General features: G+C 37.6%; 2 protein-coding genes across 2 annotated transcripts; one reads left to right on the top strand and one right to left on the bottom strand.

The window, feature by feature from the left end:
• Window positions 1-711: 711 nt before the first annotated feature.
• retreg3 (reticulophagy regulator family member 3) lies at window positions 712-7,834 on the bottom strand. The gene is made up of 9 exons (XM_043233829.1): window positions 7,243-7,834; window positions 5,322-5,428; window positions 4,435-4,465; window positions 4,209-4,335; window positions 3,605-3,689; window positions 3,373-3,510; window positions 2,540-2,619; window positions 2,229-2,361; window positions 712-1,558 (listed from the first exon to the last, which is right to left on the bottom strand). The coding sequence occupies exons 1-9, from the start codon at window positions 7,482-7,484 to the stop codon at window positions 993-995; spliced, it is 1,509 nt and encodes a 502-aa protein (XP_043089764.1). The 5' UTR covers window positions 7,485-7,834; the 3' UTR covers window positions 712-992.
• Window positions 7,835-8,817: 983 nt separating this feature from the next.
• LOC122342013 (tubulin gamma-1 chain-like) lies at window positions 8,818-19,633 on the top strand. Its single transcript, XM_043235807.1, is given in 14 exon segments — window positions 8,818-8,983; window positions 9,671-9,783; window positions 10,978-11,145; window positions 12,125-12,193; window positions 13,775-13,854; window positions 14,171-14,297; window positions 16,979-17,065; window positions 17,971-18,120; window positions 18,270-18,422; window positions 18,507-18,567; window positions 18,570-18,667; window positions 19,435-19,474; window positions 19,477-19,580; window positions 19,583-19,633. Coding segments are annotated over 14 exon segments (1,350 nt in total). The 5' UTR covers window positions 8,818-8,934.
• The last annotated feature ends 3,047 nt before the right edge of the window (window positions 19,634-22,680 follow it).

Here is a 22,680-nt window from a genome sequence, read left to right as displayed (position 1 = left end):
TTTCCCAGTTGTTTCAACAAAAAGCATCCAATTTTACCTGAATTCGTCCTATGTGGCAAAATGAGATAACCTGACTGCTGTTCATCACTCAGTGGCCTTATCTCAGAGTCTTAAAGTGACAGGCCACTCAAAAAAGAAAATTATTATATTTACTCCAAACCCTTAAGCCTTGATTTCTTCTGTGGGACAGTGGTCATGTTTGTTGCCATTGACTTTGATTGTACGGACAAAAAACACTGCAACACTTCTCAAAATATCTATGTTCTATAGAAGAAAGAATGTCATACAGGTTTAGAAATGGCATGGGTGTGAAAAAACTATTTAAAAAATTGTAGGTTTTTTTGGCTGAACTACCACTTTAAAAACATGAGATGAGGCTGCGGTCTTAATAGGTCATCAGCTACTTCATCAGACTGTGCTCAGCGACGTCTTGGCTGTAGATTTCACAGTCTTTCTTACAGGCGACTTCTTATCGGTATGCATTAAGGGTCTTGACTTTGCAATGATGATGGAATGTCTGATTTGGTCCCATGTGTAATTATTGAATACACAAACAATACAGCGATTGATGTGAAAGACCTATAAGACTTGGATGTAGTAAAAAGATCTGTTATTTGTTTTGCTGGTTTCTAAGAATGTTTCTATGATTGTTGTCCTATTGCTTAGCCTACAGAGTAAATCGGAGTCTTTCACACACTCGCATTTAATGAGAGAGGACACGGAAGCTCACGGGGCATAAACAGAAAAGATTCAGACTACAAACAAGATTACTTCACAGTGATATCAACTGCAGCCAGCGGAGAAAACCTGGCAGGTGAATCTAACATTACATTAACAGTGCAAAACAAACACACTCTCTCTCCGTCGCACTCGCTCGGATAAATCGAAAGCATCTCAGTAGACATTCAAACCAACACTGCAAACTTCTACTTGGATCAAGGTGCAAGGGACACGAGGAGCATACAGACGGAGGAAGTATCTGTAAGACGGGCTCACTGCGGCTTCCCCAGAAAGTTGGACAGGAAGCTGGATCCTGACTGGGTTCTGTTTTGGCCCCCCTGCCCCCCTCCAAAGGGATCCAACTGGTTCAGCTCGGACTGATCCAACATCTCAAAGTCCTCGCCGTCGAAGTCTAGGTCTGTGTCTAACTCTGAGCTCGACTGCTTCCTGTATCCCCTCGGAGCGGCTCCTGCCCGGTGGCCGCTCTCTCTCCGAGGGCCTTGCGGTGGCCGGGGCTGCATGGCTCCCGCGATGGCTGCCTGGATCATGTTGCTGGCGATGACCCCTGCCAGGTTATTAGTGAGGTCGGAGGTAGTATTTAGGGAGCCGAAAGAGATCTCGGGGTCGAGGTCTTCCTGATCAGAGTCCATCTGGGTGTCCAGGTCCAGCAGGGCAGAGGTAGAGCCGCGAGGGCCGGAGAGCGCGGCCGAGTTGAGACTGGGCAGCCCAATGCTGGCATCATCATCGTCCTCCATCAGGGTGGCATCTGGGTTGATGGAGGGGAAGTCTGGAAGCCCACAGGCAAATGATTCTTCTGGATCACTGTGTCTGTCCAGATCTATTAAGTCAATAAATAAAGATTAAGATTTATTATTTTAATAAAAATTTTTTTTTTTTTAAATCAATTTTGTGAAATGTCAGTATTAATTATTCAAGTCTTCAATGTCACATGATCCATTTCTCATTACTATAAATTTAATTTTTGTTTTAGAATTGTTATGAATAGAACATTCATTATCTGAAATAGAAAACTTCCGTAACATTTGAAATATCTTCACTGTCAGTTTTGATTAATTTAATGCATCCTTGCTAAATAAAAATATTAATTTCTAAAAAAAAAAAAAAAAAAACAAAATTCATGCATACAGTAATTTAATTGATTTTGATATTTAGTTAATGATACACAAACAAAATAACCTTTAAACCTTGAAAAATATTTAACATATACATAAAAAAACAATGATTTTGATCAGATGTGTATTAATATACTAATATTTTATTACTGTTTACTTGATTGTTGTGCCACATGAGACATTAAAATTAAGATTCTCTTAAAAATGTTATAAAGGTTTTTCAATACCATTTGAAACAAACGTGAATACGTATTTCTAAGTATTTGCTGCTTTTAAACCAGATTTGTTTTTTTCACTGTAGACATTATTCTCCCTGATTCACATACAAAGACCGAAAAACAGGGTCAAAGAGTAGACGACATCAAGATGTCTTACCCTCCGAGCCCTCTGTGAGGGGTGTTTGGCCCCTGGAGAGGTTAAAGGTGCCGTTATCCATGTACGACACCTCAGCATCCGAGTGCTCAGAGTCGGTGAGCGCCAGTTCCTTAGCAACTGCTGCTTCATCAAACTACGGGTGCAGAATATTTAGAGGAGTGTTATTAGAACTGTGTGAGAGCGTTAGAAAAACGAGCAATGAACTTCCAATTTGTTTTGTACCATCATGCACCCTTACAGATCCCCTAAACTCATGATCATGCAGCTGCTCTAAATCCCTGTGTTATAAATAACCCTGTTTCTGGGCTCACCGTTGGGCAGAAAGCAGCCAGTTCTTCTTCGCTGTCACTTGCGTCATCTGAGGTCCCGCTTCTGATGGGCTTACGAAGAACTGCAAACATTAATAAACAAGAGTGAAGATTAGTTTAATTAAAAACAACTGAAAATGTACCATGCAGTATAAGACAGACGACGGATAGCTACAAGAGACATCAATCGATCATGTTCGCAAATGCTTATTGTAATATGTAACTGCCAAATACAATTGAGAAACCGTGTCTGTCATAAAGTAATTCAAAGTTTCTGTACATCATTTATTATTACCGTATATGTTGATTCATTCTTCAGCTAAAATAATTTTGTTAATTTTGTTCTACTTTGAAACAAACAACAGCACATCACAGAGATGCTACTGCGTGCAATAGACCCTAATCAATTTAGATGCCATATTGAATGTCTTAATGTCAACAAAATATATACCAACAAACATCTAGAAAGATGTCTGGTAACACTTTATTTTACGGTTACACATATTAGTCGCTTATTAGCATGCATAATACTAGAATATGAGCCATTTATTAATACTAATTAAGCAAATAATAATGCTTTATTCTACATGAGCTTATTGTACATCCCTAATCCTACCCAATACCTAAACCTAACAACAGCCTTACTAACTATTAATAAGCAGCAAATTAAGAATTTATTGATTAATAGCGTGACCAGCACTGATTTTTTGCACAGATTTGTAAAATAACAGTTCAAAGACATGGCAAGACGTTTATGAAAACCCCAGAAATTTGTCTTCGGCATAGCATCAAGTCTGCACTTTATGATACACTCTATAGATGTGCAGTGTACTTACACTGGTTGTCTATAGGCTTTGACATCATGTATCCTTTGGAGCTGAAGTCCAGCCACTGCAGGGCCGGCTCCAGCTTCACACATGCACGCTGCCACAGTCGATAATACAGAGCCAATGGGCACAGCAACACACCCAGCACTGAGGGAGGGAGGGAGGGAGAGAAAGTAAATATTTTGCAGTTGTTAAGGTGCTGGAGAGGATGAGTAAGCCCTGAAGGATTTCTGCTACTCACAAGCCACGTATGACAGCACCAGGCCAGGGATGTAGCGCCCCAGCATGGCCACTGAAGTGAACAGGCCACAAACCAGCATACAAAACTGTAAAACAATGGAGTTTCACGATTCATAATCAAATGTTTAGCATGAACAACAAAAGTCTTTGCATATTATAAACAACAACATAATTATTCAAGGCCATAAAGCAGTCACAAAAGCCATGATAATAATGAATGGCCTTCTATGACACAAATGCAAAACAAAATGCATTGTGGTTGGTCCCTTTACATGTTGCTCGGAAAGTCTCTTCCTGCCAAAGAGGGCAGTCTTAGCAAAAAAAAACAAACAAACAAGAAAATTAATAAATGAGATATATATATATATACACACATATATATACATACATACATATATATATACATACATACATACATATATATACATACATATATATACATACATACATATATATATATATATATATATATATATATATATATATATATATATATATATATATATATATATACACGTAAACGCAAAATATAGGCCTTATAACATCACTATACAATTGTAACAACGTTGATTTTAATAGCGTTTTTGGTTTGGAAGTAATCTCACCTTCCCTGGATTTTTCCGTTTAAACTGCACAATATATGCTGCGCAGGAAGAGCACGCAACCCAAACTTCAGCCAGGTGGTGGCACAATTCAGGCACGCTTAAAGTCCCAGGCTGCACGAGACCCCAGCTGAGAGCCAATCAGAGAAGGGCACAGAGAATTAACAATTAAATTCAACAAGTCTCACACCACTGGGAAACCTGAAAAGAGTAAACAAATATAAGTTACCTTTCATTCTCACTCTCATCTTGCCTTTTAACTGTAAAAGAACAAAAGCAAACAATGCCTGTGAGTATTACAAGACCATTCTTAATGGAATAGTTTACTCAAAAATATTTTTTTGTCATTTATTACCTTCATGTCCCTCATTCCTTCATCTTCAGAACACAAATTAAGGTATTTCTGATGCATTACGAAAGGTCTCTGCAAGGATCCTTTCACAATTAAGTCTCAGAAACAGGACATTGTTCAAATAATCCTTGTTTTACGAAGCTACGAGAATACTTTTTGTGTGCAAAGAAAATAAAAACAACTTTATTCAACAATTTGTCTCCTCCACGTCACCTTACAGCGCCATTTTGGAATGCATCACGTTAATAATCAAAGCATGCAATGTATTTGATCGATTATGTTCTTTAATTCAAAACATCTTAATTTGTGTTCTGAAGAAGAATAAAGGTCTTATTGGTTTGGAACGACATGAGGGTGAGTAATTATCGAAAGAATTCTCACTTTTGGGTAAACTATATTAAAAATATGAATATTTTGACAGGGTTTATAAAAGTAACATTGACTTTTAATTTAGTATCTGGCTTTAATTCCGTTGAAGACTTCCCAGAATGTAGATCAAATGCTAATAAACCAGCGTAACAGCTACATGCAAAATATTGATTCAGGTCAATATTGTTCTCCTCCTGGAAATGCTCTAGTCAGAACTGTCAATTTCATAACTTGCTAGAAGCTGAATTAGCAGGGAGAAAATAAAACATGAGTGGGTCACAGACATTTTGATTACAGCCAATATGATTCATAATTAAAATAACAAAGAGATGGAAGAAAGATGAGTTGCTACGTGTAGTATTTATAAACAGGCAACAGAGGAAGATCAGTTGTACCTCTGATCTTAGGCCAGATATTATTCCTCCAAGTGTCGACACAAACAGCCAGGGCCAGACCTGATGCCAGGAGAAAGAGCAACCTCAAAGAGCTCAGAGCAAAAAACCTGAGAAGAGATCAGAAAGAATGCAGTCCATTATTTATACTCTCTTTTTCATCATGAGTAACCTTGAATAAAGTGTTTTATCAATCAATGCTTTTTATGATTACAATGCGTGCTTTATTCCGCAACAACAGCTCTGTTGTGGAGTCTCTGACCAAAACCTCGTGATGGCATCTGTCACGCATTTATCATGCTGAATGTACGAGGAAACCTTTGTTACACAGGTGTTTCCGGCCCCAGTGTCTTCCTGTGCAAATCAGAGACAGCATGTGCTGCACAAGCAGTGGCGGTTTCCGACAGTTTTGCAGCATGGCTAATTACTGCTATGTGCTTCAGCACTTGACCAAAAGGTGAGCCTCCACTGAGACCAGGCTGAATTCTACTGATCTCTCGGCGTGGAACCAGACACCGTATGCTGTTTGATGGTCAAACTAAATTCACACATGTACTGTCAAAACCACTACAACCAGATTTAAGTGGAGGGTTGAATTGTTCTGAGATGGTGGTGATACTTTATTTCATGAATGGGCTGTGCTGCAGATAAAAAAAAGAAGAAAAGATAAATAAACGTCTTTACGAGCACGGAAATGCCACGAGCGGCTCCTCTGCTGTTCACTAGGGCGAAAAAGGGAGATAATAAGATCAGGGAGAATATTTCTCTGATGGAGAGGGTGACTGCACTAAGCGAATGAAGACTGCATGCCTGAACAGTAAAGAAAAAGAGAGCGAGCCATCCCAACCTATTGCCTGCACATCTTTCCACCCTGAAGCATTTCATCCAAAGCTTTTCAGACTTACTGAGCATTCTTTATAGCATATAATCAACATGAAATCAAATAATTTTACTTCTTGCGGATGTTTTCAAGAAAGAAGGCAAATCAGGACTTTATCCACTAAGGATTTATACAACCGATATGCAAACAAACCTTTATTCTAAATGCGAATAATCGTGATTAATTATTTTGCAGCCCTAGTTTAAAGAGGCAAACAATTTGTAATATTTGTAATAACTGCACAAATTAAGTGACTCGTAATAAGAGAAGGACATGCATTAGGAAAGTAAACATGGTCTAATTTGAACTGATGTTGACTTTAAAAGTACAAAAGTGTGTACTAACAGCACATGGCTTCCCAAAGTAGGCTGGCCTGAGAAAAAGTTTTAAGGCATGAACGAGAAATGATACAACTGTAAGGCCAGGCCCAGCAAACCGGTTTGGGAATATAATATGTTAGTTGGCATTATTATTACATTTTAACAGTTAAGAACAAATAACAAAATGTATTATAAATCTTATATAAAATATATATGTGTGTGTGTGTATATATGGTAGTGTCTCTAGCAGTGCTATTCAGTGGTCCACTGTCTACACTAATAATTGTCAGTAGGTGGAAAACAACATGCAACATATAAGCCCCAGAAATCCAATGCAAACTGATCTCTGCTTCACATGCCTTAGTAAAACCTGTCAAACACTGCATCTAATGCAAGCTTAATTTTTCCTTCAATCACAAAATAACCCACAAAAACACAAAGTGTGTGCACACAACACTGTGCTTACAGTAGCACCAATACAGCCAGAGCTCACGGTCTAAATATAGGCACCCAGCCTGACCATCTGTTTCTTATCTTAAATTAAAGGGGCAAAAGTCTGGAACATGCAGACACGTATGCATCCAGATAAAAAAAAGAAAGGCTTATACAAGATCCTCAAAATGTTCATAAATAATGTAAAGGCTTCAACTGAAAGCACTAGGTTGTAAACAGAGCCCGAGTGGAGATAACGTTAAATCCAAGGAGATAAAGCTCATCCACTCACCAGAACATGACATTAGCGGCCGCGTACAGTAGGACGCTGTGAAAGGGTCTCTCCCACAATAATACAGACTGCAGATAGGTGAGCAGGCGCTCGTGGGGTCCAAGCCGCTCCAGCAGCACTGCTTTGACGGCGCGGAGCTGCTCTTGACTCTCGCCGGAGCACGAGCCGCTTCGGAGGCCGCCGCGAGAGCGCAGCCTCCCCGCGCAACCGCTCCCTTCGGCCGCGTCTTCCGCTCCAGCCATACTTACGCGTTCGGAAAGACGCGACAGCAAAAACAGCAACGCAATCTAGAACGACAGAGCGCTTAAAACAAACCCCGTGCTTCAGAAATGGACCTGGACGTGTGTGTCGCTAGCTAGCTTTAGCCCGAAGCCGCCGCTCAGGGAAGAACAGCAGAAGTCAGACCTCGTGTGAGGCTGCCGCCGATGATACGGAGCAAGTGTGAAATAAAACCCATTTTTTGGGCATGGTCCGCTATATTTATCCGTTTAAGTGTCTGCACGGGTCCTCTTTTGTGCTGTCACCGTGCCGCTGTCATGTCCAGCCGTTGTTTTGTCGCGAGAGCTGCGGAGGACGGGCTTGATCTGGCCAGTCAGAGCTGGAGAATAACAACCAACACCTATCAGTCGGCTCTCTCTTCAGATGCCCCACCAACTTTCAAAGTGTCCCAAACAAAACTACGCGTTCGTTTCTTTGTTATAAAAAGGTGTAAACTCTACTAATAAATAAAATAGTTGTCATTTGTGTTATCGACATTTTATCCAGGTTTGATGGGTAACGTAGATTTAGATTTTACAGTATGGTTTATAAAACAATAAGAAATAAAACTCAAAATATCATTTATATATATATATATATATATATATATATATATATATATATATATATATATATATATATATATATATATATATATATATATATATATATATATACTCAATGTATTTTTGTATTTGGTTTATATGTTATACTTAAGAGTGAAGAGTGAATGTTACATTATATCAAAATTAAAATATTTTCAAAAATCTAATTCACTGCCAGTATATTTTCTACATTTTAATGCAATAATAAAACAAAATGTATTGAATTAGAAAGACAGATATGTGTAGAAATGCTACAGTTATAAACACAAAAACATGTTTGTTTCTGTTTGCATTGTTACACTTATAGACATAGAGATAAACATAATTTACAAGTTTAAAATACTAAACCCCCAAGGTTTTTAGGTTTTAGTATTATTATTTAATTACTATTACTATTTAAAATAAATGCTAAACTTGTTGTATTTTGCCAAAAGTGATTTAAATTTAACAAATAACCTGCTGAATTTAATATTGCAAATGTCCTCTTTTGCGCAACTGACGCGCAGCTTTGATGTTGTTTAATGTAAACGCATACTACTACGTCATTCATTACGTCAGTGATGCTTTCTGCCTGTACTTTCTGCTTGTTTGTGTATTTATTTTTCCACTTATTTCGATAAAGAGTTCTCTAGGTACATTTTCAGCAAGTATCGATCGGTTCACGTTTGCTGGCCTTCACATTGTGAAAGTATAGAGTGGCCTAAGTCTGCGCATGCGCAGTGCGCGCACGTTAGGCCGTTGCTGTTGGAGCGGGAATGCACATAGCGGTTGATTGACAGCAGCTCGTCTCTCACCTTTACTGGTCGTACAGCTGAAATAACAGCGCAGCATGCCTCGAGAAATCATCACCCTGCAGCTCGGACAGTGCGGGAATCAGAGTGAGCCATTCGCGGTGTATCACGCTCTGTTTGATAGTCTCTACATAAACAGTTAGCTAGCTAGCTAAGAAGCTAGCTATCATGCTGGGTAGCTTTGAAATGACACAATAGATACAGTCAGTGTGAATTTGGTTGTGAATAAGAGCTATTTGTCAGCAAAAAGCCAAAAGCTTATTCACTAGTTTCTCTTTATTGACTGCTCCTACGTTTTTTGGTAATTGGTAGTGATACTTATGTAATGCTGTCAGTTGAAGAGAGCTATAATTGATCAAATAGTAATGTAACCAACCTGACCTTCTATGCACGTATTTCTAAATACTGCTTTGTATATTTTACAGTCACGTTTGACAGTGTTAGCTAGAGGGATTCGCATTGTTTATATATATATATATATATATATATAATTTTTAACTCTTGAGAAATATGGGGTTTATATACAGTGTCAATCTCATGTGGGCTGAGACAGAATGTCAGACTTGGTCAGTGAAGGAAATGGTGATCAGTGTGTGCAAGATTTGATTACTGTCATTGATGTGGCATAAACAATATCCATTACATTAATATTCTTCGATTGCACTGATATATAATGATGTATGACAATAGCTTAGACAATAGCCTTTTTTACAAGTGCTCTTAAGAGTCCAGCATTAATAGACTGAATCGTCTGTTTCGTCTCTCTCTGTGCAGTTGGGTTTGAGTTTTGGAAGCAGCTATGTGCTGAGCATGGCATCAGCCCAGAGGGCATCGTAGAGGAGTTTGCCACTGAGGGTACAGACCGGAAAGATGTCTTCTTCTATCAGGTACACAAATATAGACTAATGTACTACTTCATCTATCCATCCATATAAGTAATTGATCATCAACTATAATCACAACACATCAAGCTCTAAATTCTATGTTTTATTCATCGATATAAACCACTGAGTTTGTATATGGACACATCTTATCATGAAGACAACAAGCAATATTTGGGTATTGTGGCCAGTATAAACAATTTCAGTTCAAGTTATTGTATTATATATATAATATTGCCAAAACCTTATGCACAAAAAAGGTAATAAATAAAAGCATTATAATAACATGCAAATACTATTAAGGTAAAGATCTAAGTAATAAATAAAATAGCACAATAAAATGCAATCTGCGTATATAATTTGAAAAACTTAAAATAAAATGTAATTTCTCACTAAAATTCTTGATCGTTTATTAGAAGTTCCCATAATTGACCGCCAGGTGGAGCTAGGTTCCAGTGAATGCAGCTGATGTAAGTCCATTATCCCTCTGCAGTAATTATGTGGAGGCCTTTTCACAATCTCATGGAAAATTAATTTGAAATAAATGGCACAGCTTGTCTTTCCATTTTTTCGGAACAAAAGACTATTCCAATTAAAGAACAAAATTAGTTATTTCACAGAAACTGCATTGAAATCCTAATATTTTCAAAGAGACTGCTTATATTTCTTCTGAAATGAAGTGTCAAAACTCTCTTCTGATATGAATATATTGCGTGACTCACAATATTATAGTAATTTCTTCTGCATTATGGCTAGCTGTGTGGTATGTAAATTAGTGATCTACTGATATGGTGTGTGTCTTTAATAAGTGTGTGTTCCCAATAAGTGTGTGTCTTTTGCTCAGGTTATGAAATGCAATCTAAGGAACGAACTGCAAGATTTGCCAACGTTTTTTTAATTTATTAAATATTTACTACGTATTCAAAGACTTGAGGAATGAAATATTTAAAAATGATGTTTATTTGCTTGGATATGAAAAGGTATTACTCCATTTGCCTTTCTATTAATGCATTGAAAGTTACTTTTCTGACAACTATTGCCAGAAAAGATTTGATCGATACTTATACTCGAAGTATAAGATGCCAAATATCTGCGAAATATTCTATGGCATATTTCTGAATTGTCATGGAAGTCGTCATTCTGTCACTTTCTCAAGCTGAACTTTTTGTAAAATGTAATGCTCCTTTTCTCCTGTGTCAGGCAGATGATGAGCACTACATCCCTCGTGCTGTGCTGTTGGACCTGGAGCCCCGAGTCATTCACACCATCCTGAACTCTCCATATGCCAACCTATACAACCCAGAGAACATCTACCTGTCTGAGCATGGCGGTGGAGCCGGCAACAACTGGGCCAGTGGCTTCTCTCAGGTACACTAAGTAATGTTAGACATTAGATAATTGCTGGCTTTTATTTAAGGTTAAATTCCTGTTATATTTTAGGTGATGACTTGTTGTCATTTCTTTGAAGCTCACTTTTTTGTTGTTCGTATTGTGTGACAGTTACATTTTTATTAGATATTAACACTAATAAATAGTGAAAACTGGGCATATTGCATCATTTTAATGCAAGTTCTGCAACATTTATTCAATGGCATGTAGGTTGAATTAGCGAATTACCCCAAACAGATCAAATCATTTGAAATGTTTGTGTAAGACTGTTATTTCACGGACAGCACAAGTGATTCAGCGTTTCTGTAGTTTTGTCTATGAGCGTGTAAAGGCTGATAATTAAACAGCCTCCTGTGCTGAGACACATGGTGCATGAAAGCTGATTCAATAGCTGAAACTCTTTGAAACCGGTTACACTTGTTATAATTGGGATGATGTACCGTTTCAAAAATGTGAATATAGTTATTGTATTAAAAGTCGAATGAACAAAATATTTTTAAATAATGTGCTAGAAATGTGTTTCCCGACAAGCGAAATCCACAAGCGGCACAGGCTAACAGATACTGATGAACAATGCAAAACTCAACCTTTATTTTTCCAGTTTAATTTTTATTATTGAGAGTTCGAAAGCTAATGTCTATTCACTTTGTGTAAGCAACTGCACAAGAAAATCGCCCCATTTCATCATAAATGTATGTATCTTTCTTAACAATATAAATATGATTCAGCACATTGCATCAACTGTAGAATGATTAAACAAGAGTGATGAAACATTTAGGTGATATAGCTGTTAAATTATGACATATTCCAAATTGAAATTCAATTATGATGTGATCCAACAACAAATATGTAATAATTGTGCAAGAGTTAGACTTTTGTTTGGGGAAAAAGTGGGGAAATTACAGGTTAACAACGTTAACTTGTTTGAATTAAAATGTGGTCAATGTATTCATTTCAGGGAGAAAAAATCCATGAGGACATCTTTGACATCATTGACAGAGAGGCAGATGGCAGTGACAGTCTGGAGGTATGATTCTCAATGACCGTACTCTTCTTTGTGTTATCACTGGGTTGCGTGTCATTCATTAATACCATTTTTTTCTCTTTTTTTCGGAGAATATTTGGGTTGTTAAACAGATTCATTTTTTAAACAAAGTAAAACACTTTCTGATGACCTCCAGATGGTAAAGTGACGTATTCCATTTTTTTTCCATTGCTTTTTTCCCTGCACCCCTTTCTACAGTTCTCTGGTCTTTTTTAACTTGCAGACATACATAGACCTATGTATACATATAGCTACATTTTCATTAAATATGTATATATGTTTATATGCATACGATTGTCTGCAGATAGTTATACAAAGGTGCTATTTTGCACTCTTAATTTACAAGATACAGATGTTCCTCCCATTAAAACAACAGACTCAGCCCTCCCTTTGTAATCGGTGTCGTTCACTTTATTATCTGCAAATACTGATGTTTGCGTGCACATGTATTACTTGTATGTAACTAGAGGTTAGGGAGTGGTTTGGAGGATGGTGTTACCAGTCAGTCAGTTAGTTGTGTGCGTGCGTGTGCGTGCGTGTGTGTGTGTGTGTGTGTGTGTGTGTGTGTGTGTGTGTGTGTGTGTGTGTGTGTGTGTGTGTGTGTGTGTGTGTGTGTGTGTGTGTGCGTGTGTGTGCGCAGTATATCATGCTAACTGCTGAAAGTTGAGTGACCCGACATAAAGACTAGTTAGGGTTTGGGGCAAAAAAAAAAAATTCCCGAGGTATTAAAAATGTGGGGGCAAAAACAACTCAATCGGTTTACCCAACGTGTGATATATTTCACAATATTCTAAAAGGAAGATTAAATTGAATGTGATTTGAATTTACCTTTTTTTTTTTCTAAACAAAAATAAATTATTTAACTAATCATTGAACCTAACTAAGTGACATAGTGTCAGATAAGTAATATTGAAATAGTGAAATATTATTATAATTAAAATATAATTTTTAAAATGTAATTTATTCCAGTGATGCAAAGCTGAATTTTCAGCATCATTACTCCAGTCTTCACATGATCCTTCAGAAATCATCCCAATATGCTAATTTGCTTTCTGAAACATTTCTCATCACTGTTGAAATCCGTTGTGCTGCTTATTATTATGGTGGCAACATATTTTCTTCAGGATTCTTAGTAATGCAAGAAATGTCTGCACTTTGTTTGTTATAATGAAAGGATTCGCAAACTTAACTCAACAATCAACAAAACTGAGCCGAGGGTGCTCTTGCTTTCATTTGAGGTGATTAACACCCCTAGAACTGGGCCTGCTTACGAAAGATGTCAAGGAGTTCATTTGCACATGTGCACTTTGGTCAGAGCTGTAATGATGGGATTAAGGTGTTTAAATGCCTTTTTTTTTTTTTTTTTGATGGATGTCATATATTTTAATACTAGTATGCTTACTAAAATCATTAGCTCAGTCCCATTATTTTGATATATAGTTTAATCGCAGTATTGCCAAAATCTCAATTTTGTTCAAAATAAATTAGACTGAAAATGTTTATATATATATATATAAGTACACATATAGATGTGTTTTAAATGTAAATGTGTTTTATTTTCAGGGGTTTGTGCTTTGCCACTCAATCGCTGGGGGAACAGGATCTGGTCTTGGGTCATACCTATTGGAGCGACTGAACGACAGGTGCGAAAACGCAATTGACTGTTACAGGACTTTGACTCCCCCTGCTCTGACTGATTTAGCAGTCCACACTCCCTCTCCTGAAGAACAGATCCACACCCTCTGCATTGTTCGTCTAGACTTGCAGTCATGAAGCGTTTGGGTGGCAGTCGGTGTAATTAGAGGGAGATGCATGCGACAGCGGCCATCTCCGGGTGTAATTACCTCTCTTTAGGGGTGTGTTTAATACCATTGCGTGTGCAACCTCAAGGGCACCAGCGGCGTTTGGCTGGGCACGTGTTCTTGTGCCTTAAACATTCAGCCATTCTTTCTTTTTTAGGTATCCTAAAAAACTGGTTCAGACTTACTCTGTCTTTCCTAACCAAGATGAGATGAGTGATGTTGTCGTACAGCCATATAATTCTCTTCTGACGTTAAAGAGACTGACCCAGAATGCAGATTGTGTGGTGAGTGAATGAACACATGCACATGCGTGCACACACACACGCACACTGTCTCTTAACCTTTTCAGCTGGCCTAGAATTTAGGAGGTGTAACACATTTGTACACACAAACACACTCCAGGGTTGTGTATCTTAAATGAATGTGTTTCTATTTGAAACAGAGCCTCTCTCGTATGCAGCCTGCTACTCTAACTGCACATTTCCTCAGTTACACAATCCACCTTCCCAAACAGACCTTCTTTCTTCCTCTCCTGCTTTCATTCCCTAAACAGCAGTGGATGGAGAAAAGAGAGTTTGTCCTATGTGATTATCCACTTCTCTCCAGCCATTTCCTCCTTATTAACAATAGCTTGGTCTCTGGGTTTAGTTTCATAAACCATGCAGAGTACTGTCATATCTGTACATCTGGACTGCAAATATTTAGTTATGTCAACAACACTTTCTATTTTACTTTCATACTGATATCCATCAGCACATGATTGAGCAGATATTTACACAACAAACACATCCTATTGACTCTCTGAGGAGCCAGTAATCGTGTTTGTATTATATTCTTCTCTGAGTTTTAAAGGGATTTATGAGTTTGATCATCATAACACAAGACTAAAGCATTACATCATTATTCATATCTCCAGTTAATCTCTATAGCTGAGGGCTGCGGTTCAGAATAGATTGGGCTTTAGTGGAGCAAATGTCATTAGTAAAGGTAAGATCTGTTTTATGCATATTGTGTTTCTTGCAGCTGTCTGCTAGCTTCATTATTGTCTCTCGCAGATATAATAATGTCAGATCAGAGAGTCAGCTCCAAGGATAAGGAGGTTAATAAAGGTTGAAGATTTTCTGTCTTTCTTTGATGAGAATACAGATGTAAGGCTAACACCAAGTCTGAGGCATTATTCTTAACTGAATTAAAAAGACATTTGTCGTAATTTGCTCACCTCCATTTTGTTCTAAACTCCTTAGACTTATCTTATCTTCAAAACACACATATATGAAATCAAGCAAATCTCTGTTCTATCTTTAAAAGTGAGTTTCACCCAAATATTTCAGCTTGTATACATCAATATTGTACCTATACAAAATATATTGTATAAATGTAATACAATTAGGGCCAAAGTTTTAAAGGGATAGTTCACAGAAAACTTTTGTTTATCTTCAGAACACACATTAAGATTTTTTTTCTGCAGATGAACAAATGTCTTTGGAATGACGTAAGGGTACGTATTTAATGGCAGAATTGTAATTTTTGGGTGAACTAAATTTTAAGATTCGGGGGGTTTATTTTTTCAGTTCATTAGCTGAAATGTTAACAAAATTGGCATATTGAATTTGGAATTTCATTGGTATTCAGCAAGGTTTGCAGAAAAAGAAAAAAAATTCTAACATAATCATCATAACAATAATAAAAGAAAGTAACGCAGCAATCATAAGAGTATATAATTTTTCCATATCACATATTAACCACATTGGTTTTAAATATAATATTGAAAGTCTGCTTGAAAATTAAATATTGACATTGTTCTACACTGTGACTGTAAGCAAGATGGCAATTCTTGATACAGCTCCCACAACAATGTATTTCTTTCATTATGAATCCACTTCTTTATATTTACATTCATTCCTTTAGCAGACACTGTTTTCCAAAGTAACTTGCAGTGTTTTTAAGACAAACTTTAAAGACATTTTTCTGTGTGTTTTCTGGAAATCCAACCCATGCCCTTGTCAATGTTAGCTCTACCTGTCAAGTGTTGCTTGGTTCTCTATTTAGAAATGGATTCTCTATTTTCTAATTTAAATTACAATTTTAAATACGTTAAAAGAGTAGTTCACCCAAAAATGAAAATTCTACACTTTACTTGCCCTATGAATAAGGTATGAATGAACGAATAAATGAAGTGTTTATATAGTGCTTTATTGTGTATTGCTGTACACCCAAAGTGCTTTACAATCATGTTGGGGGTCTCTCCTCCTCCTCCACCAGTGTGAATCATCCACTTGGATGATGTGACGGCAGCCACAGGACAACAGCGCCAGTGTGCTCACCACCATAGACTGTAAAATACCTAAGACGTGTCACTCTAGTTTTGTATGGGGGAAAATGCAACACTTAAAATGGCCAATCAATCACAGGAAGCCCCACCTTCTAGAATGTAATATTTTCCAATACAGAGAGATAGGAGCTGCACTTGGATTCCTGAGACGTATTTCAAAGATGGCCTCCTAGTAACATGACTTGTCTTAAAGAGACTTTGTCACCACACACCAGATACACACCAGGTTTACTTCCAAACCTATAGGAATTTCTTTGCTCTGCCAAACACAACGGAAGATATTTTGGAAAAAAGTTAAAAGCAGGTTGTTTTGGGTCACCATTGACTTTTCTAGTAGGAGGAAAAATGCAATGAAAATCAATGGTGACCCAAAAAAGCCTGGTTACAAACTTTTCAAAATATCTTCATTTGTGTTCGGAAAAACAATTTATACCGGTCTGAAACTACTTGAGGGTAAAAAAATTTTAATTATTGGGTGAGCTATTTCTTTTATTCAGATTTAAGTTGCATTGAAAGTTCCATTTAAAATGGATATGTCGACTCAGATCTTAGGTCCCGAGAAGACCTACAACACAGTCTTGCATGTGGTTAAAAATCTCTTTCCTTCTTTTTCTCTTTCCATATCTCTTTCAGGTTGTGCTGGACAATACTGCTTTGAACAGAATCGCCACGGACCGGCTGCACATACAGAACCCCTCTTTCTCTCAGATTAACCAACTGGTGAGTTTTAAAAATCAGCATGTTAAAATACAGGCCCCAGTTCATCTGTCTTGATCTGAAGCATCCAGCCCAGAGTGTGTCGTTTTTAAACCCCATCCCTGCAGCAAATAGAGGGACAGGCCTGGCACGGTTCATGCAGGGACAGTAGAGTCACCCCTTATATATTAATCACAATTGGGCATTGGCAGCTCTCCTGCGATAAGATCTGCATTTACATAATCCAGACGATCAGAAAATCAACCTAACTAAAGCCAGTCGCGGGCTTGTTTGGCAACAAGATAAATGAGAGAAGGATTTCACTGTATATGCAAATGTCAAGAAAATGTATACGCTAAACCACAGAATGTTAATATTAGAAAGCAGCTGGGTGCTCCTTTATAGTCGTATTGTATTATCTGCTTAAAATTTGAAATAGTTCAGCCTGTCAGTTTCAGAAGGATGAAACATGGGAGTTGCCTGATCCAAAAGTTGTCATCAGCTGCCTGACATGCTGTTGTGTCACATTCTAATGATCTGGTAATAAATAACCAGTCAGTCAACCGTGCAGCGCTCATCTATGCTTTCCTTCTTATACGCCCATTATTATAGAGCCCTGCTCAGAGTTTACTTTGTCAGCTCATCCATCACTGTCTTCATCACCTCTAATAGACTCGGTCATATGAAACTTTAACAATACAGCATGTAGATTTCTCTAAAGGGTGACCAGAGTGCAAATAGGAAACCTGTTTCACCAGTCTAGGCTTTTATGTTCTTTGACACCAGCTGCTTTTACATATACGATACGTTTAGTGCGCCATTAGAACACCCAACACAACACAATATAAAATGGAAATAAAGGAGACTGTTTTATTGTTGTTCCCCATTCACTTGGATTATCAAAAGACAAGTGTGCTTTTCTTTAACAGGTGTCCACTATAATGTCAGCAAGCACAACAACCCTCCGTTACCCTGGATATATGAACAATGATCTGATTGGTTTGATTGCATCCCTCATCCCTACTCCCCGCCTCCACTTCCTCATGACTGGATACACACCACTGACCACCGATCAGGCTGTAAGTTGGTCAAATGTGGGAATTTGCATTAAGATCCTTTGCAGAAATTACTGCGTTTAATTAGTAAAACATGACATTTCTAATCTTCTTTTTCGTGTCTGTTGACTTGGTTCTAATAATCATTATGAAATTGAATTTCACCTTTTCAGGTGGCGAGTGTGAGGAAGACTACAGTTCTTGATGTGATGAGGAGGCTCCTGCAGCCCAAGAATGTTATGGTGTCCACAGGCCGAGACCGTCAGACCAATCATTGCTACATTGCCATTCTCAACATCATTCAGGGAGAGGTGGACCCCACACAGGTGTGAGCACGTTAAATAAACGCAGCTTATTTGAAGTTAAATGTGCATGTCCTCATGTTCATATGTTTATATGCGTCTCTGCAGGTCCACAAGAGTTTGCAGCGAATCAGGGAGAGAAAGTTGGCTAATTTTATCCCATGGGGTCCGCGAGTATTCAGGTGGCACTGTCTCGCCGATCCCCCTACCTGCCGTCAGCTCATCGTGTCAGTGGACTTATGATGGCTAATCACACCAGCATCTCTTCAGTAAGACCTAACCCTAAAGTCTGTACTGTTTAAAAGTGGGTTTGAACTAGGTACTACATTGGTCATTTATAGATTTTTGCTTTTTATTTCATCTATATCAATTGTTATTGGATATATGAAGTTTGGGGTTAATAAGTTTTTTTGTTTGTTTTTGTAAGTGTCTTATGCTCGTCAAGACTGCAGTTATTAAACTAAAAATACAGTAATCTGTAACATTTTGAAATAACTTCCAACTGATTTTAAAATTTGTTTCTGTTGAATTTCTCCAGTCCTCAGTGTCACTCGACAACAGAAATCATTTTAATATGCTAATATACTGCTTATTTTTATTATTAACGTTGAAAGCAATTGTGACAATTCTTCAGTAACAATTACATTTTTTACAATATTTCAAGTGTAATTGATTGAGATTTGTTGAATAACATTTTTTTATAAAAGCAAAACGTTGATCATACTGATCTTAAAATTAAGGATTCATTAACACCCCACATAATTACATTAATTAGTCATTTTTTCAGAACCCCAAACACCATTGAACCAGGGTTTCCATCATTATGAAAAACCTATTAACTCTAAGATTGATAGAAGATATTAACTCTAAGATTGTTAATCAGCTAGACTGTCCAAGAGTGCCATAAAAATATATATACATTTTTAAAAGGAAATTCATCAGTCAAAGACATGGGGACAAAAACGTTGTCTTGTATGTAGAAAGGCTAGATTTGAGCGGACTCTTTAACCTCTGTCCTCCTCTCCCTCACTCCTAGCTGTTTGAGCGCACCTGTCGTCAGTATGATAAGCTGAGGAAGAGGAGGCCTTCCTCGAACAGTTCAGGAAGGAGGACATATTCAAGGACAACTTTGACGAGCTGGATAACTCTCGTGAGGTGGTTCAGCAGCTCGTGGATGAATACAGCGCGCCGCCACACGTCCCGACTACATCTCCTGGGGCACACAAGAGCAGTGAAATCCCTCGGCTCACTCCCTAAAGCTCTCAGAGCGGAAAAGGGCAGGCTCTAAACTCATCCTGTAAAATACACAGTGACTCCAGTAGCGTATAACGTTAGCGAATTTCAGTAGGGAGCCAACTCCAGAGACTTGTGTCCATAAATCTTTTACCATAGTGTTCTGCCAGAGGCTTCTCTGCATTACTGCTGTGGTGAGATCCACTCACGTATATATATTTACATGTCATTTGTCATGTTTACGGGCCTATAAGAAGTTCTTCATAACCTGGTGCCTCTATCCTGAACTTTCACTCTTTCTCTTTCTCTCTCCTCCTGTTTTCCTCGATCAGAGTATATTTATGGCTCTGTCTCAATCTATTTTTGTACTGCACTCTGCACTCTTCTGCACAAAATCTACATCAATCTACGTCAAGGTGGCCTGCACACAAACTTCCCTGACCACACACACGTTGGACGTCTACACCGATAAGACTGGGTGGTCTCAGATGAATGTAACCGTAGGAGGGAGTGTGAAAGATTAAGCCTCTTAGAAGAGATCAGACTAGAAGCAGCTTATGAATACACCGTCTCACTCCCTCACGTTCACGCATGCATGCTTTTAAGACAAAAGGCGATTGCTTTCAGGGGATAGACTATGATTGTGCGATTGAATCAGTTTTCCTCTCCCGTCTCGTTGTCGCGGATTACTCTCGAAGACGATCAGTAAAGTCAAGTGTTATGTTGGACCTCTATCAATCCAATCAATGAACCCTCATCGGGTTTCCTTCTAGTCAATCAAATCAGTGAAGTTACCTCAAAGTCTGGCAGAATCAGACATACACCACTATCCCAACACATTTCTTCATTTGAATAATTTATGCTTCTTCTCCAGTTTTCCTTGCGCCCCCCACGTTCTTATTATTAATGTTATACTGTGTATAAAGTTTGCTGTCAGACTTGATGCATTTACTTGAAGTTCATGAGAGTGAATAAATGTTTTTCTACAAGAATATTTCCGTACAAGAATATAGTCCCTCACATTAAAATACCAAATGTCTCGGGAATGAATGCCTGTAACTTTGATAAGCTCTTTGTGTCATATTCCAATGCTTGCGACAGAGACTGATAATCTATATATCAGGTGTGTCCGATCTTGCTCCCGGAGACTTTGTTTTAGCTCCAACCTGTCTTAACACACTTGTCTGGTAGTTTCTAGTAATCCTGAAGACCTTGATTAGCTGGTTAAGGTGTTCTTAATTAGGATAGTGGCCCTCCAGGAGCAGAATAGGACGCCTCATATGGTAGCAGTTACACTTTCCTCTGAAGTCTCTTCCAAAGCAGTTTCTGTTTCTTCCAAAGGTTACAGACATTTTATTTCTCTCTAGTGGGATTTTTTTACTAGGGACATGCTGATCCCAAAACGTAATTTCATATATCAAATCAAGTGACCGTTTCTCAGAACTGCATGTTACTTTCCTTGTAACTGGCGGGTTTATTTTAAACAGTTGGTTCCAGTGGGGTTTTTAATCATTTCTACTCAGCATTACAGGATCTTAAATATGCCTGGTTTAATTGAATGCATTTAACCTTTTTAATAAGCCCTGAAAACATTTATACACAGTGGATGACAGGCAAAACCTTCTAGATTTTGACTATTCATAACTATTCATTAGCCGTCAATACAAGTTATTTATAAAATTTAAAAAAGTATTATTATATCTATTAATAACCAATTACTAACAAATTAAGGCTTTATATTCTTATTTTTCTATAAATTTGCTTTGAAATAAGAGTGAAAAGTACTGTATCATTTTTGAGAACATTAAATCTTTTTAAAAGGAGTCACCAAAGTTGTATTTATATAATGTCAATGCGTGAAATATTTCAAGTGAAAATTTTTTTTATACAAATATACAAACATAATTTATTCCTTTGATGGCAAAGCTGAATTTTCACCAGCCATTAATCATGTCTTCTACTGAAAGGGATTAATGAACAGGAAGTTAAAACATCAGCTTTAATTGGAAAAAAACACACACACACACACACACACACACACACATATACATACCCACAATAATCTCAATCACATCCAAAATAAAGGTTTTTGTTTATATACTACTTGTGTGTATTGTGTATGTATAAAAAAAAAATGTGTGTATATATATATATATATATATATATATATATATATATATATATATATATATATATATACACACAGTACACACATATTAGGTAAATAAAAACTTGTTTGGGATGTGATTAATCCCAGTTAATCATTTGACACCACTAATATAAATTTATATATGTATGTGTGTTGCAAAAACTTTTGTTGCCAAGTTACTTTTTAGCATTGTAATTTCTCTGGTGAATTTGTTTTTTCCTCCCCACATAGCATATCGGACAGTCAAGTGATGTTGTAATGTGCTGCTTTTTATTACATACAGTATTCATCATTTTGCATTATTGCACATTAAGTTAGCTGTACAAACAATAGTGCAACTGACTATTACACGTGTAACATAATAAAAGGTACCATGCAGCATACAAACCATCTAAAGCATCAGAGGTTGTCGTTTGACTTTTCTTACATGTATGACAGTGGGCGGAGCTGCCTGCAGCTAAAGAGTGACATGAAAATAACACAAAAGCACATGACAACCGCTACTGCCGTCACAGGGGCCGTAGGAGCAAAAGACAAAATAAACAACATTGAAGATGTGATTGCCCTCCACCTCTGAATTTCAAGTAGCTGGTAACCTTTTCTCAGATTTGTATTCAGGCAGACAAAGCTGCCCTAGAGCAAAGATAGTGTGCAACCAAAAAGGAAAAAAAGCCTGATTATGGAGCATGAGTGAATTAAAGATTGTACAGACTGTCTGTCTGACAGGCACTAGTGGCTCCTCTAGGCAACCTAAAGCCCCATACCGAAAATGGGCTCATACTCAGGGCAACTGGGCAGGTTTTATTGCTTCAGTAATAGTTTGGCAGTCATTTGATAAAGAAAAAAATGAAAGAAAATTAAGGGGGGAAAGCCTCCAACCCCTAGATATTTGGTCCATGT

Source organism: Puntigrus tetrazona, chromosome 3 (assembly GCF_018831695.1).
Source record: "Puntigrus tetrazona isolate hp1 chromosome 3, ASM1883169v1, whole genome shotgun sequence".
NCBI lineage: Eukaryota > Metazoa > Chordata > Actinopteri > Cypriniformes > Cyprinidae > Puntigrus > Puntigrus tetrazona.
This window is presented reverse-complemented; position numbering and strand designations above follow the sequence as displayed.

Bases quoted from the DNA above. Each gene is read 5' to 3' on its own strand.
- retreg3 (XM_043233829.1), bottom strand. From the start codon at position 7,484: ATGGCTGGAGCGGAAGACGCGGCCGAAGGGAGCGGTTGCGCGGGGAGG. The intron at 4,336-4,434 runs GTAACTTATATT...ATTGGCTCTCAG, and splicing joins GATGAGAGTGAGAATGAAAG to CTGGGGTCTCGTGCAGCCTG. The intron at 2,620-3,372 runs GTAAGTACACTG...TAATGTTTGCAG, and splicing joins AAAGCCTATAGACAACCAGT to TTCTTCGTAAGCCCATCAGA.